The 16,165-nt window shown below is 40.9% G+C and overlaps 1 protein-coding gene across 2 annotated transcripts in view; it reads right to left on the bottom strand.

Annotated features, from left to right (window-relative positions):
* Window positions 1-16,165, bottom strand: part of C2cd3 (C2 domain containing 3 centriole elongation regulator) — a 94,533-nt gene that overhangs the window by 45,459 nt on the left and 32,909 nt on the right. For both annotated transcript variants that reach the window (XM_034498349.2, XM_076938795.1), the window contains exons 12-19: window positions 15,470-15,588; window positions 12,871-12,993; window positions 10,348-10,839; window positions 8,274-8,425; window positions 6,618-6,864; window positions 3,254-3,434; window positions 1,546-1,729; window positions 345-517 (exon numbers count right to left, since the gene is read on the bottom strand). In XM_034498349.2, the coding sequence (XP_034354240.1) occupies window positions 345-517; window positions 1,546-1,729; window positions 3,254-3,434; window positions 6,618-6,864; window positions 8,274-8,425; window positions 10,348-10,839; window positions 12,871-12,993; window positions 15,470-15,588 (1,671 nt within the window). The remainder of the gene's footprint in view (window positions 1-344; window positions 518-1,545; window positions 1,730-3,253; window positions 3,435-6,617; window positions 6,865-8,273; window positions 8,426-10,347; window positions 10,840-12,870; window positions 12,994-15,469; window positions 15,589-16,165) is intronic.

Genomic DNA, 16,165 nt, shown 5'->3' with positions numbered 1-16,165 from the left:
TCAAAAATATTTTTCAACCCTCTCCTTTACGGTCAATTCCCAGTTCAAGCTAATCACATCCCACCAGTCCCACTTCTGCTCATGTTGGCTTAGAATAATTTTCTAGTGCTAAGGAAGTATTTAGCATTTATGCTAAGAGGGGTTTCTAAATGCTTAAGAGTTCAAGGTAAAATCAGACAAGCAACATTTATACAGAGTTTAACAAAACTGTTTTCTACGCTCACCTTTCTAAGTAGGTGAGGCTCAAAAAGGTAAATACCCCCAAAGTAAAGACTCATTAATTCAGAAATAAAAAAAAATTTATATATACTGCCTTTGAAAAGACATATTAAGTCTTCAATTACCTGATGACTGGCTCTTCAATTCTTTGCTGTTCTCAAGTCTGGGGGTTAATGGGAGACTAAAGTTCTGCATTCCCAAATCTTCACGGTGCTGCATGGTTACCATGGCACAGATTCTTGATAATGGCAAGGTTCCTTTGGCAACCATCTGGTCCCTTACGTTAGGATAATAGTATCTGAAAACCACAAAAGCACAATGATCAGGTGGATAAACTGCAGTCTGCCCCAGTGATCAGTTTTCAGTAGCTAGTTATCTCTGGAGGCCAGCTGTTTGGGACTGGAAGTATACCATGGTGGTTGGGCTGGCTGGATACACTGCCCATCACATGGAAGCAACCTTGTAAATCCACACCTCGGTTCAGGGTGACAAAGCTCTGCTTCCTACAGGCTTTCTGCAGGAAAATCTGTGGCTTGGGCCTTCCTCAGGGCAGGGTGGTCGCTCCCTTGTCCCCAAGGCTCATCTTTGTTTCTAGGCCCATGATGTTCTAATTTGCAGTAGGATGAGACTCTGTTGGTACCCACTCTATTTCCTTTTGATGTCACACTAATCCCTTAAGTCATAAAGCTGCACACCAGAGATAGGCGGATGTAAAAACAATCTATCTCGTGTCTGGTTTCCATCTGATTGCAGAGAGTATTTCTGTCATGTGACAGTATTGTTTGTGATCCTATTCTCCTCCCTTTACATTTGTATTCTCTCATCATTTCAGTAGGTTTCCTGGAGGTATAAACAGACGCTGGAGCAGGGCTGGACATTTACAATCAGCCAGCATCCTTCCTGGAAACCTACCAGTGACTGCAACATTAATGTTTTGTGAAGACTGTTTTTTTCTGATGGTGGGAAGAAGCAGTTTAGAAGCAGGGAGAACAGGCTGTCACAGTAGTTAGGCCTCATTTAATAAAGACCCGAAGTAAACACAGTGGTGAAAGAATACCAAAAATGGTGAACGCTGTCTATAAAAGGAAGTGGGAGGTTTTAAAGCAAGTAAGCTTTTGCTCCTACTATAGGGGTACAAGTATAGACACACTGCTCAGAAGAGCCTAACATACTGTAAATTCTAGTTACAAGCTACTGTCAGATAGAAAGAAGGTAAAGCAGGGGGTCCTGCTGAGCTTATTACAATAGGTCCACCTGGCCAAGGAAAGGGCCTTATGACTGGGTACTTCCTTCCTATGTATGGGGACTGGGTTGTCTATACTGTACCTGCACCAGATTTCAAACTGGACTCCACCTCCAGGCACCAGCCCCTGGGAGGAGAAGGCACTTAGCAGGAGCCTTTGCACTGGAACTTCAGTTGGCAACAGGAGAGAGTGATAGTGCTCACTATTAAAGATGGGATCTGGCACACACAGTGTGGTTGAAGTTCTAAAGGGCTTCAGAGTAAGTCCTTCGGGAAAGAAAAGCAGTTGAGGATACTGAACACGTCAATGGACGCTTGTGTGCTGCACACTGATTTACACATGCATCATCCAACTCCATCCTCACGTTAGTTCTATGAGGACACAGATGAAGACATTAGATAGTGGGCCCCAGTTCTGCTACAGATGAGTCTCCTATCTAACATTTCTCTGTGGCTATGGTCCAGTAAGTACCATGATAATACTGAACAGAACCCTTTTTTAGTGGACAGTAGACGAGAGCTCAAATTTTCCATGTCCTTTCAAACACTTAAACAATTATACAATTATACCTGTCTCTATGGGTAGAAGTTTTCATGAAGGTTTTGATTTGCATTCTTTAAAAGACTGGTGATGCTTGCTGTCTGGTTACGATTTGTTCCCCAAAGCTTCAAGCACTACAAAGGCAACCCCTACTGTGGCTACGTTGTGAGGTGGTGGCAACATAGGAAACAGAACCTGGAAGGAAGTGGCAAGCCTACTGATGCTGCTTCTCTCTGAAGGTATTAGTGCTAGTCTTTTGCACTAAATTAGGTTTTTCAAGAATAAGTTCATACAAAGTTATGTCACCCTATGGGCTTGGCCTTTCAGGCACATGACCTTCTGATCTGGCTTATGAATCAATGTGACACAGTGACGGGATCCTCAGTAAAGCAATGGGGCCAGCATAGTGAGAAAGACTCAGGCTCTGGGTCTAGGTCTTTTTTTTTTTTTTTTTTTTTTTTTCTTTTCCCTCTTTCATTTTCTTGAGATGAGGGTCTCATCAAGTATCTCAGGCTGGCCTTGAGTTCTCAATCCTCCTGACTCAGCCTTCCAAGTGTTGGGATTACAGGTATGTACCACAATGCTTGACCAGAGTTGGAATCCTAACCTGGCACCTGAGGTGGCTGCAGGCAAGTCCCTTAATGCTTCCTCTCTCCTTCCCTCCCCCCACTCTCTGCACACACGTACACACACGTACACACACGTACACACACACACAGACACACACACACACACAAACACACACACACCACACACACACACACACACACACACACACACACACGAGTTAGCATGTAAAGGACGACTTATAAGTAAATAAGTGGTAGATTTAGGGAAAGGGTATACAGAAATGAATTCATGTTTTGCTACTTGCTTCTCCAATGGAAGTGTTAAAGCAATAAATGGTCAGAGGGCACCTGGAAGACACTTTGCTTGAGAAATTTTGTCCAAACCTTCCAAAACCAGAGATTAAAGAAACCATGGCATATTCTCTAACTCAATACAAGTGGCAAAGTATACAAAGAAAAGGTATAGTGTATGAATGTGTCATTCCATGTTATTCATCCACATAAAAACATACCATCGATACTATGACAATGTCAGAAATGTAATTAGTTAAAAAGCAAAAAGAAAATTTAGGCCATTTCTTATGTCATTATCTAGGTAAGATTGGGAACAACTAACAAGACAAAATCCACTCAGGAAAAACAAAATCCCTAAGTATTTACAATACCAGGACCCCAGCCTACCATTTTCAAGGATGTCAGGTCCTTGGAGCACACTGGGTCGGGAGTCTTGAGATGGAAAGTAGTACTGGACATAACAGTCTGCTTCTCCCCAGACTGTTGCCTGAAGGGGCACGAGCCCTTTAACCATCACCACATGGAACTCAAAGTGGTGCTCCATCAACCGGGTCCCTTGTTTCTCTGGCTATGAAATGAAACAGATCCTGGTCAGCTTTGAAGATAAACATGTTTGCTTGTCTATGAAGAAACATAACAGGATCTACATATAACTCTCTTAACTGCTCAGCATATCTAGAATAAGCAGCATTTTCCCTAGACCATATGACTGAGTCAATCTTAGGAAGTCCATATGATTCCATGCATGAATCATATTTTGTGCATGAACAGAGACCACCTTAGTTGCAACAGTTCAACATCTGTTGTTCATAAGAGCTCTTAGAACACCGAATAGGACACTACTTCCTTAATAGGGGAAAGAATACATATTTGAAGCAAGCAGGTTTTAACTATTCTAAATAAGCTGGGAGCGATGCTGAAACTTAGAGAGGTACTGACACATGGTTGCTAAGGTGGTTGTTAAGAGACTACTTATAACCACTACTTGTGTGCTTGTTGTTTACCATGAGAAAGGTGCTTCCCTCATATTAGCTGGTTAACATGAACCACTGCAGCCCATGCTCTTTATAGCACTACTTACACAGCCTTGGCAGACACTAGCAACCAGTTAATATAAATGTTCAAAGGAAGAATTCAGGGTTCAAGTAAGATTGAGAGTATAGGTTTTAAATAATATGCTAACTACAAATAAAATAAATCTAGAGGAAACTACATTAATTATTTGTTTTGAAAGCCAAAAACATATGTAAATAATACTGGTTTAAAAGTCCCCTTTGGAATAGATTACAATTTCAATTTGATCCCTGTTAAGAGTCATGACAAATAGCTTCTGAATTTGGCCATATGGCATTAGAGCAAACCTAACAACCTGGTCCTGCTGATGGTGAGCTGGCTGAAGGATGGGGAGGAGGGAGTCAGTCAAATGTGTACATGTCCAACCACATGGGCAAATCTCCCAAGGATTTCCTCCATGGACGTGTCCTAAGAATCATGTTCTAACTTTCTGTATGAAATTAATAGATTTATGAGTCCATATGCAAGCTTAGGGCCACACATCACCTAAAAAGACTTAAGAATATTATAGGTGCTTCTTTATCTGTACTTTTTATGTAATTTTCAATTAGCAGAAACCCCAACTTACAACCTCAGGCAATTAATTCAATCAGTTTGTTTTTTATCACCTATATAAAAAATATATATATAATCCACTGTATGCAGCTGTTATGAAACTAAACATGGGAATGTGGGCCAATATGCCTTCTCAACTGTACAGCAATGTATAAAACAAGTTACTTCTTGGTTACTAGTGAAAAGCAAGGCCCTTCAATTGTTACTTTACCACACAGACTTTATCAACAAACGGTAAGACTTACAGCCTAATATTTGGGTTCTCTCTCTCTCTCTCTCTCTCTCTCTCTCTCTCTCTTTCTCTCCCTCCCTCCCTCTCATAAGACAGTTTAGTACACTGGAGGATTAATACTCGGTTGGCCAAACAGATTTTTTTTTTTTTTTTTTTTTTTGTGGTACTGGGATCAAAACCGCAGTCTTTTATATAGTAGTTAGTTATTAAAGATTTGTTTATATTTTATATGTGTGTGTGTGCGTGTGTGCACACACGTGTGCAGGGTGTTAAATGCCCTGGAAGTAGAGTTATGGGAGTTATGAGCGGTCATATGTGCTGAGAACTGAATCTGAAACTTCTGCAAGAGTAGCAAGTGCTTTTAACCACTGAGCCATCTCTCCAGCCCTAAAAGTCTTGAATGTATGTGTGCTTTGGAGATAAACTCTCATGTAGCCCAGGTTGGCCTTGAACTTATTACATAGCTGAGGATAGTTTTAAGTGTCTGAATCTTCCTTTCTACCTTCCAAGTGCTGGGACTATGGATGTGTGCTGCCACAGTTGATTTTGTTCAGTCCTGATGATAAAACGCAGGGTTTCAGGAGTGCTACGTAAGCACTCTAACTCAGTTACCAAGTAACTCAGCGTACTTGCTTAGTCCTTTATCAGTGAATTATATTTCTTTCTAAGATTTTATTTATTTATTTTATATATATGGCAAGTATACACCAGAAGAGGGCATCAGATCCTATTACAGATGGTTGTGTGTCACCATGTGGTTGCTGGGAATTGAGCTCAGGACCTTTGGAAGAGCAGTCAGTGCTCTTAACCACTGAGCCATCTCTCCAGCCCAAAGAATTATATTTCTAATCCTAGGTTTTGTTTATAAACTCAAAGATCTAAGAAAGATATAAAGACCATTTAACATATAATAAAAGAATACCAATGACTCTGATTTAAAACAGGCACTTGGGCTGGTGAGATGGCTCAGTGGTTAAGAGCACTGACTGCTCTTCCAGAGGTCATGAGTTCAAATCCCAGCAACCACATGGTGGCTCATAACCATCCATAATGAGATCTGATGCCCTCATATGGGTGTCTGAAGACAGCTACAGTGTACTTACATAAAATAAAATAAATTCTAAATAAATAAATAAATAAATAAATAAATAAATAAATAAAACAGGCACTTGTGGGGCTGGGGAGATAGCTTAGTGTGGTGGCCTGTGGTTGCAATCAAGTGTTCAAGAGGCAGAGACAGGTGGATCCCTGGATTCACTGGCTAGTCAGCCTAGCCTAACTGTTGAGTCCTAGGTCCCATTGAGGAAGTCTGTTTTAAAAACAAAACAAAACAAAACAAAACAACAACAAAAACAAGGTAAAGAGGGCTCAGATGATGGCTCAGTAGTTACAAACATTGGTTGCTCTTCTAGAGGGCTAGGGTGACTCCTAGCACCCACCCCAGTAGCTCACAATGTCTGTAACTCCAGTTCAAGGGGTCTCATGTTTTCTTCTGGGGTAAGATACACATACAATGCCCAGATGTACATACAAGCAAAACACCCATACATAGAAGATGAAAAAACTATTATAAAATTAAACTAGAGAGCAATAGAAAAACAGCCAGTGCTGACCTCTGGCCTCTACCTGAACATGCAGCATACCCAGATACACATACACCACGCACACACATGCATAAAAGGTGGAGGGCTCCTGAAGAATGACACCCGAGCTTAGGCACTTATACAGGTAATGTGCACATGCATACACATACTTTGCCCCACACTAAATAAAGCAAGTACTGAGGTGCAAGTTATATTGTTTACTGGAGCCTTTCACTGGGTAATGGTTTCACTAAAATGTGTAAGAGAAATGAGATAGTTCCTGTGAACTACAGTGTTGGATTCTTACCACAGCAACAGATGCTACAGGTGGCTGGTCCAGGAAATGGGCTGGCCTAGGGCTGAAGGGAGGGAGTGTTCCTTCTTCATTCTTTAATCTTTGCAGCATCATTATCTGATCTGAAGAACCCATGGCTAAAAAAACTCGAAGACTCCCATTTTGGTGGCCCGAGAACACATCAATCACAGGCATATAGCTGTCAACAGCAACAACTGGGTACCTGGCATCAAGCAGCAGGCGAGAAATCTTGGGATCTCTAGGGAATAAGATATTGTGAATGAGCAAATAACAATCATCACTAACATCAGAGTTGCTTACTTGGCTCATCTCAGCTTGTAAGAAATGGATTGATAACCAGAAAAATAAATTAATGGACTTAAAAAATATGAATCTGTCAGTAACCAAACTAAAATTACAAGGTAGGTAAATTCAATCCACAGTAACTACAGGGCTGCCAATGAGTCCAGTTTATCTCCGTACCATGGCGGCACCAAGTCCAAGTCCAGTGTGTGCAATGCAACAGTACTTCAGAGGGGCTTGTTAAATTGCCCTAACAAGAGAGTTATTAGCACTAGAGATAACCCATGTAACATGCCAACAAGGTACTTGGCCCACAGCAGATGCTCAGTAATTGGTAGCTACTACTGTTTTGTACTTGATCAACAAGGGATGGGATCTAATGGAGAAAGAAGAGAAGGAAACAGGTCAGATGAGTTTCACAACTAAAAAGCAGTGGTGTGTATGTGTGTTTGTATATGTGTGTGTCCATGTACACTAGTGGTGGTGGTGAGCTGAGAGGCGAGAACAAATACTGACATCCATGGTTTCAGCAGTATTTCTCAGCCTGGTTATGTTCAATGTAACAACCATCTTAACTACTTACCTACTCATGGAAGGCAAACCCATGCATTTTCTCACTAGATCCTCATGACTGCTGCACAAGTGAGACAGGAGACCCAGCTTCACCCTCATTTTAGAGATGAGGAAAAAGAAGCCGGAGACACTGAATTCTCAAAGTTCCAGGGCAACTGTCCTCATTTGTAAGATAAGGACCATGATAATACTCATGAGGTAACAGTGAAACGCTAGTGAGACAATGCACGTCTAAGTGCTGTTGTAAAACATACATTTACAACACAGCCGTGCCTAGTGTTAAAGTAATTAGAAATCTATACTTTGAATCAAACAGAAAAGGAAATCTGTATGAATAGAAATAACCTTCAAGTTAATCAATGTTTTGCCGTTTATTAAATAGAGTACATATAGTTAGCAAATGTCAACCTGTCATAGAAGTCCTGACAACAGCTGCTATGAACCTTACTGCCACTTCATGATAGGGAAGGCTGCGTTTGACCGAGGAGCTTCTGAGTAGAGTGGAGTGGGGGCTATCTATCTGCTCTTATTACTTCTGCAACGAGTAATGTAACTCCTTTAAATTTCCATTCGCTCTTCTTTGCCTGCACCAGAGGTTGCTATAACGTTAACTACCTTAAAGTGCTAAGGCTCTTAACAAACACCTGTGTGGCTGCTTTACAACAGAAGAGCAGGGAACTGAGAAAGGCCTGTTGGGGGATTCTCCTCATGCTTGCATATCTAAATAATTCACCTTCAGTCCACAGAAAGTTAAAGATGCAAAATAAAAAATATTCCAAAGGTCCTATTTACTTGAATGACATGTAAAACTGATGGAGTGGGAGTTTCACCAGCCCGAGCAGCTTGTCCTGTCCTGGGCTCTGCACCTTGTTCCAAGTTTCAATTATCATCACATTGTTCTTAAGTCTTTCCAGGCATTTGGAAGACAGAGAGACAGGAATCACCTGGGGAGAACAATCAGGGAAAAAATGTCCACAGCTGAAACAATTTATACCTTTATTCAACAAGTGTTTACTGAAAGCCTACTATGTGCATGCACAGTACTATGCTGAAGATATTAAAATAAAACCTAGTCTGTATCTTCATAGAAACACATCTGCTATAAAAGACTACAAAAGACAGATACAAACCAGCATGGGTTCTCTCTAATGACAAGGTTCATGTAGGGACATAGAGAAGGTTGTCAGGCAAGTCAAATATGCTGCCTGCCAAACTTTTTTTTTTTTTTAATCGAGACAGGGTTTCTCTGTGGTGTAGCTCTGGTTGTCCTGGAACTTACTCTGTAGACCAGGCTGGCCTTGAACTCAGAAATCTGCCTGCCTCTGCCCACCAAGTGCTGGGATTAAAGGCGTGCGCCACCACTGCCCGGCATGCTGCCTACCAAATATACCCAACCTTCTAAGGCAAAGTGATCCTACTGAAAGATGTGTGTGCTTTAAAATTTAATTTTTATTATTTTCAATTAAGTATATGTCTGTACTGTCGGTGTGTGGGTATGTGCACATGTGTACAGGTACTAAGGAGGGCAGAGGCCTGGGAGTTATAGGCCATTGTGAACTGCCTGATGTGGGTGTTAGGAACCAAACTCAGATCCTCTGCAAGAGTACTGCAATTTCTTAACCTGAGAAATTGTCTCTCTCCAGCCAGGAGAAAGAGTTGTTTGCAACAAAGATGTCTACTATCTGGAAAAAGAGTGAACCCTTTATCAAAAGAATGCCAATCCAGTGCCTGGACAGCATTTAATAAAACAAACTGATGCAAAAAACCCCCCTCTGATTAGCATATGTCATAGCAAATAGCAAAGGCAGCTGCTCATCTGGATTTTCCATGTAAAGCTATTTTAGAATAAGCTAGCTGGTAGATGAACCAGGGATCTATAGCCAAGAGCTGCTCCATCACTTAATAATTGTGCCAAGAGGCTACCAGTGTGAAAGATCCCAAGTGGTTAGACATTTTTGAATTCTTTCATTTGCACATCCTTATTGAATACCTGGTACATGTTGGGCATTGCTAGTGTAAAGTGATTTAGAGATACCCAGGGGCTGACATTCAACCAACAATCAGAGTTGACCCCTGAGGGAAATGTCTGATTTACACAGAAGTACAGCTTGGAAGTTACTAACACAGAGTAGGGCTGAAGCAGTGGGAACCAATGGCCATGGAGAATAGGGGGTTAGAAGAACGCAGCAAGGAGCAGCAGGTGGGGGCTAACAGCTAGAGCTAGAGAGGAGTGAGAATGTGCGAGGGCCTTTATCCTTCCCTAAGGGAGGGGGGCCTGCCAAACAGACCCAACCCTTTCTAAGGAAAATGAGCTAGGTTTTCTCCTGGACTGAAGACTGAAAGTAATCAGCTGCTGAGTCAGGAAGGAAACCAGAGTGGCTTGCTGGGGCTGTAGCTCAGCAGTATAGTGCTTGCTAACACATGTGAGGCCCTAGGCCCAACAATCAGTGTCAAAATAAATAAATAAATAAATAAATAAATAAATAAAGCATCAGCACCAAATTCAACAGAAAATCAACAGATAAATATTGAAATAGAGAATAAATGAGAAAAAAAAAATGTAACATAAAAAGCAGACTGATAAACAAAACTGAAGTGCTTAGAGAGAAGAGGAAGGTGGGGAGTTTAACTGATAAAGTTTTAAAAGCAGCAGAAAGGAATAGAATCTAGAACTTGGGAAAACAGAACAGTGGCAGAGATCAAAACTTAGGGCAGTGCCCTTGACTACTCCCCTCACTACAGCATACCAGTTCATGACAAAAGTGTCTTCCAGTATGAAGACTCGACGCTTAAGACACAAGCATTAGTTAGGAGACATTTGTCTCTTGTCTCCATAAACCACTAAAGGACACGAAACATATGTTACCTGAGAAAAATTAAAGACAGGCTGTGTTGTGCCCCACGAGACGGCAGATCTGGTGACTTCCTCTGTGCTGAAGAGCTTGCAATTCAAATAAACATTGCACGGCAGCTGTTTCTCCGGTCCTCCAAAAACAAAATCTTTCCCATCTGGCACCATCAACAGCACATGTAACAGCAAACCGTTCTCTTTGGTCGAGCCATTTATTTGATGGACTAAATTGCGAGGTGGCATAACCATGAAGATTGAAGAGTTTGAGGCTATAGAGTTTGCTGACTCTGGGTCAGGGAGCACTAAATTCTGTGTTTTCTTTGTAGTTTCCTCGTGAATTTTATTTGAGCTCTGTGGATTTTTGGTAGAGGTGGTATCCTGGCCTGTTTCTGGTAGTCTCATATCTGAACTTGTAGCAGCAGAAGCTGGAGTAGGTTGGGTGCTGCTACTTAACTTAGCACTGATACCAGTGAAATCCTTGTTGCCTAAAACAAGCTCCATGGTGACCTAGAAAACGCAAAAGGAGAAACATCAGAGAGAATGTCTTACAGAACTGCAATCAGAATGTTTGGAGTTGAGCTGACAGCAAATTAAAGAATGAATCCATCCATATTCAAATACAAACAGACATATACATCGACTTGCCAGGCAGATTATTTATCAGTATATGATGACCTGGAATATCATCCTCTACTAGAAAACAATCAACTGGAAAGGACGGAGCCATGTACAATGACAGACTCCAGCTGAAGAGGTTCTTATTGGTTAAATCAGAATTAGTTAGAGCGACTGATTATATAACCTGCTGAATGATATCAGAATCTGTGAGTCCACACTAACGCAAAATTAACCTGGAAAGACAGTGACCTGTCTTTTATTATGCAGAATAATGTCAATCAATAAATGTTCAGAGCTGGATGCAGCTCTGTGCACCTAATGGGCACAAAGCTCCAAATTCCACACTTTTTTCTCCCACTACTGAAGAAAAATAGAAAGCACAAGGAACATTAAGTCAGAGACCACCATCCTAAGCCAGGCACCATAGGACACGCCTTTAATTCCAGGACTTGGAGCAAAGGCAGGTAGCTCTATGTGAGCTTGAGGCCAGCTTGGTCTACATAGTGAGTTCCAAGATAACCAGGACTACATAGTGAGACCCCGCCTCAAAACAAAAATAACTAACAAACAAACAAACAAAGAAATTACCATTTTACATCTATCTTTTTTTTTTTTTTTTTTTTTTTTGGTTTTTCCAGACAGGGTTTCTCTGTGTAGCCCTGGCTGTCCTGGAACTCACTCTGTAGACCAGGCTGGCCTTGAACTCAGAATTCCACCTGCCTCTGCCTCCCAAGTGCTGGGAGATCTAATAACTGTAGCTCTAATAACTGTTTTGTCAACCGAGAAACCAGATTTGAAGTATGAAACGACTGGTTTAAAGTCACAAGGATATCTTAAAACTTACATCTATCTTAATAACACGATTCAGGCTTAGTTACTTAGAGCACACCTGTAATTCCTGAACTTGGGGAGGCTGAAGTAGGAAGATCAAAAGTTTGAGACTATGTAACTAAACCGTTTCAAAAAACAAAGCAAAATAAAAAATTAGTTTAGGTAAACCAGTAGAGGGATAATCTACAAAATAAATAACTAGCTTACCTTAAAAATTACTAAAATTCTAAAATAAGAAGGTCTATGGAACCCTTTCAACTTACAGGAAATTAGAGAGAAATGAAGACTAATTCTCCTTTAGAAGAAACCTGCTAGAAAGGAAAAAAGTATTGACACACCTGGCGAAATGAGGCCAGGCTGTAGATGAGATATATCCCACGTGTGAAATTGAGTTTTTAAAACTCAAGGACAATATGACATTATTTTCAGGAAATACATGGAATCCACGTGAAGGACTCAGAGGGAAACAGACATGATGTGACTTATTCTCAGATAGTTCACAGACTCTTCCTGTGTATACATTTACACTACAGATTTGTGCATATATGGAGGGAGAAAAGAAAGTGAGAGAAAGCGGAGCAGGGTAAGCAGTGTTTTTAACAGTGAATGACTCTGAAGACCAGGGGTGGTCACTGGTTATTATTCATACAGAAAGACTTACAAATGAAAGATGTCACTCCCAATGTTTTGGTGCCTTTTCCTTAGCTCACAGGCTCAAATTTGAACATTGCTTTGACCTAAAAAGATCTGACTTTCACCCTGACCTGCCTGTACAACTCTGTTTTCTACCACCTCACTCTGGCTTGCTATCCTGTGGTAACAGTTATTAGTTTACTTATTCACTTTAGAGCTTTTACATGTGCTCGTCTCTTTTCAGAAATCACTGTAAACACCAGCTCCTTAGCAAGCTTGTCAGACATCTCCTTTCCTTCCAGGTATTTATTCCCTTCCGAACTCTGCTGCAATTCAACAGAGGTCTCCCAACTGCAGGGAACTTCTTGTTCTTGTTCTCAGCTGTATTCTCAGTGCCAGGCAATAGTTCATGAGCTCAGGTGATACTTGTGGCTTTCTGGATGTATACCCACGTACCTTTAGGGGGCCAAGTGAGGACAGACCATTTTCCTGTTGCACTGGAAGCTGGCTACTGAAAGAAAGCAGCTCTGACTGAATGACAGTTCGCAAAGGGAGAGATGCAGATCCAATGACTTCTGGCTAACGGAAAAAGGAAAGAAAAAGGGTAAGGAGTTGGGTGGGGGTTGACTGAGTGACCTTATGATGGCTTGTGAGAGAACAGAGCCTTATGAAGTACAGTGTTCCATTATGATGTGACCAACAATGCTTCCATATCTTGCCAGCCATCACTCTCCCTTCCATGTCTAACTATTTTCCCCTAGAACATTACAGAGGGTTCTATAAGCCACAAAACTATCTCTCTCTATTAAAACTTAGTCTTCTCACATACTGATTTCTTCAGTAAGATTCCTTAGCTAATGTTTTCAGATGAGGAATAATCACACTTGATATGCCTGATGCTGTCAAGGCTACGAACAAGCTGACATACCTTCACATTGGAAGTAATAGGAAAAGCTTTGTATTTTTTGCTGCAATAATTCCAATTCTGGACTTTACACTAGAGAAATAATATATAAAAGCTATGCATAAATTGGATATGTTAAGGGTACTTAATTAGAAACAACTAAATGTCTAATGCAGCGATTCTCAGTCTGTGGTTGTAACCCCTTTTTTTTGGGGGGGTCACATATCAGAGATGTATGATTCATAACAGTAGCAAAATTACATTTGTGAAATAGCAACGAAATAATTTTGGGGTCACCACGACATGAGGAACTGTATTAAAGGGTCTCAGTATTAGGAAGGTTGAAACTGCTCTAATACATAACAATTAAGCTAATTTTAGCATGTCCATATATAGTTGTAGGACAGCGGCCATGAAAGTGATCAGCTAACAGTTCTATTTTGTTGCTGTTTCTGCCTTTGCTTGTTTTTACATAGGGTCTCACTTTGTAACTGTGTCTGTCCTAGACTTGCTATGTACACCAGGAGATCTCTCTGCTTCCCATCTGCTGGCATCAAAGGAATGCACCACTACTGCCAGCTCACTAAAAGCTTAATATGAGCAACACTTGTTATGTTTGACAAATTACATATATTATATAAATCTCCAAACATAAAATTATGTGGAAAATTATTTTACTAAAAATGAAATAAAAGCCCATGACACATGTTAAATAATTAAAAAAAACCCCCAACAAACTAAAGATACGTAGAAAATTATGTATGATATTGTACCCAGTTGAAAAACACATCAGCAGGGCCTAGTCATACAGGTCTGAAACTTCAGTTACTTAGGAGGCTCAGGAAGAACAGAAAGTTCAGTGCCTCCCTGGATGACAGAGTGAGTTCAAGACCAGCCTGGGTAACCTAGTGAGAACCTGATCATCCTAGGTTCAATCCCTAGTAACACACCCTCACATACACACACAATAAAGACTGCCAGAGATCCACCTGTTTCTACCTTGGCTATGGGCAAAATCTGTCTTCTTGGTGGGTGATATTCAAATTGAAAAACATTTTTCTGCACTTGATTCTTTTTTCTGGGGGCAGGGGAAGGTTCGAGACAGGGTTTCTCTGTGTAGCCCTGGCTGTCCTGGAACTCACTCTGTAGACCAGGCTGGCCTCAAACTCAGAAATCCATCTGCCTCTGCCTCCCAAGTGCTGGGATTAAAGGCGTGCACCACCACTGCCCAGAAAAACATTTTTCAAGTTTCTTAATATAATGTAAAATTATTTTATAATTAAAAAGAAAGCCATCAACTAGGTAAATGCAATATAGATATATTAAAATGTTTGCAGAGGTTGTCTAGAAGTTTTCTCACAGATAAACAATTCTGTGATTTTTTACTCCCTCTTCTTTCTGTTTTGTTTTTTTTTTCTAAGAAGAGGATCTGTTTAGATTTTGGGGTTGGGGACCACCAACAAAAGAAAAGGTGCATTCACCCTATTCACACCAATGACGGAGTCAGACAATCTGGGTCGCTCCTTCAGTGAAGATGCTGCACACAGCCCACCTTACTCATTCCCAGGAGGTTACTTGCAAGTGAACTTTATAAACTGGAACTCTCTGATGAATCGCTACCTACAAATTTATTATTTTGGGTATGGGCCGGGTAATTCAAGTACTTTGCCCACAAATGCAAATGAGAACGTGAAGTTAAGGCCTATATAAAACCTATACTGATACTGCCACTGCACTGCTGTGAACGGGCACTCAGGACATGCGCTCTGTCAGCTGTGGGTGGCACACACCTGCAATCCTAGCACTTAGAAGACTGAGGCAGGAGGACTACAAGTTCAAGTCTAGCCTGGGTTACATAAATGAGACCCTGTTTCAAAAACCAAAACCAAAATGAAAACCCAAACCAGAGCAGACCGGACTGGACCAAGAACTTGCAAGATGCTCTGGTTCTGTTTTTGTTAGAGTAGGAATCTCAGACAAGTCACTGAACTTTGCTGAGTCTCAGTTTCTTCTATGAAATGAAGGTGATAAGAGATCTAATTCACAGAGCTGTTGTGATTATTAAATTTGACAGTGTTACTTGAGCCCAAAAATCTGATTTATCTAGGAGAGTGTCTGGTGTGAATGGTAAGCCTCAAATAAATTAATTACCTTTTTCTGTGGGGTTTTCTTCGCATAAATGTGGAAGGTGAGGTCAGAACCCCACCAGTGCTCTATCATCGGGCCACCAAACTCCACTGGACACACAAAGCGCTGCTGGAATCTCACCACTGTGAAAGATAAGACACATGTCACACAACCCAACCAGAGTCACCACTAATCCACGCGTTGACTCCATCTACCCTTTCCAAGTTCTTTCAGTGTGACTCCACACAGTAGCAGAAGGTACACAGAGTAATACTGTTCAGCTTTGCTATGAGAAATGATCATCAAACAGGTGAACACAGGATGTGAAGGAGACTCATCCACATACTTTACTGTAGCTAAGGCAATGTGATCTTTTAAATGTTTATTTATTCTGAGATCAGGTTTCACAATGTAGTCCTGGCTGGCTTCAAACTCACAGAGATCTGCCTGCCTCTGCCTCTCAAGTGCTGAGATTAAAGGTGTGCATTACTATGGCTTGGCAAACATGACTGTTTTTGGAAGACAGGCAGGTAAGTAAGTGGCTTAACAGAAAAAGTAGATTAACTAGATGGAGGATAAGGAATAAATGAATTCATAGAAGAATAAAATTATAAATTCCAACAATAAAACTAAGCTCATTTTCTGGCTAATAGACAGATAATCCGAATGCTGTCATTCAGCTATCAACTACTCATGCTGGTTAGCCATGTCAGGTGCAAT

The sequence above is a fragment of the Arvicanthis niloticus genome, chromosome 1 (assembly GCF_011762505.2).
Source record: "Arvicanthis niloticus isolate mArvNil1 chromosome 1, mArvNil1.pat.X, whole genome shotgun sequence".
NCBI classification, from domain to species: Eukaryota; Metazoa; Chordata; class Mammalia; order Rodentia; family Muridae; genus Arvicanthis; species Arvicanthis niloticus.
This window is presented reverse-complemented; position numbering and strand designations above follow the sequence as displayed.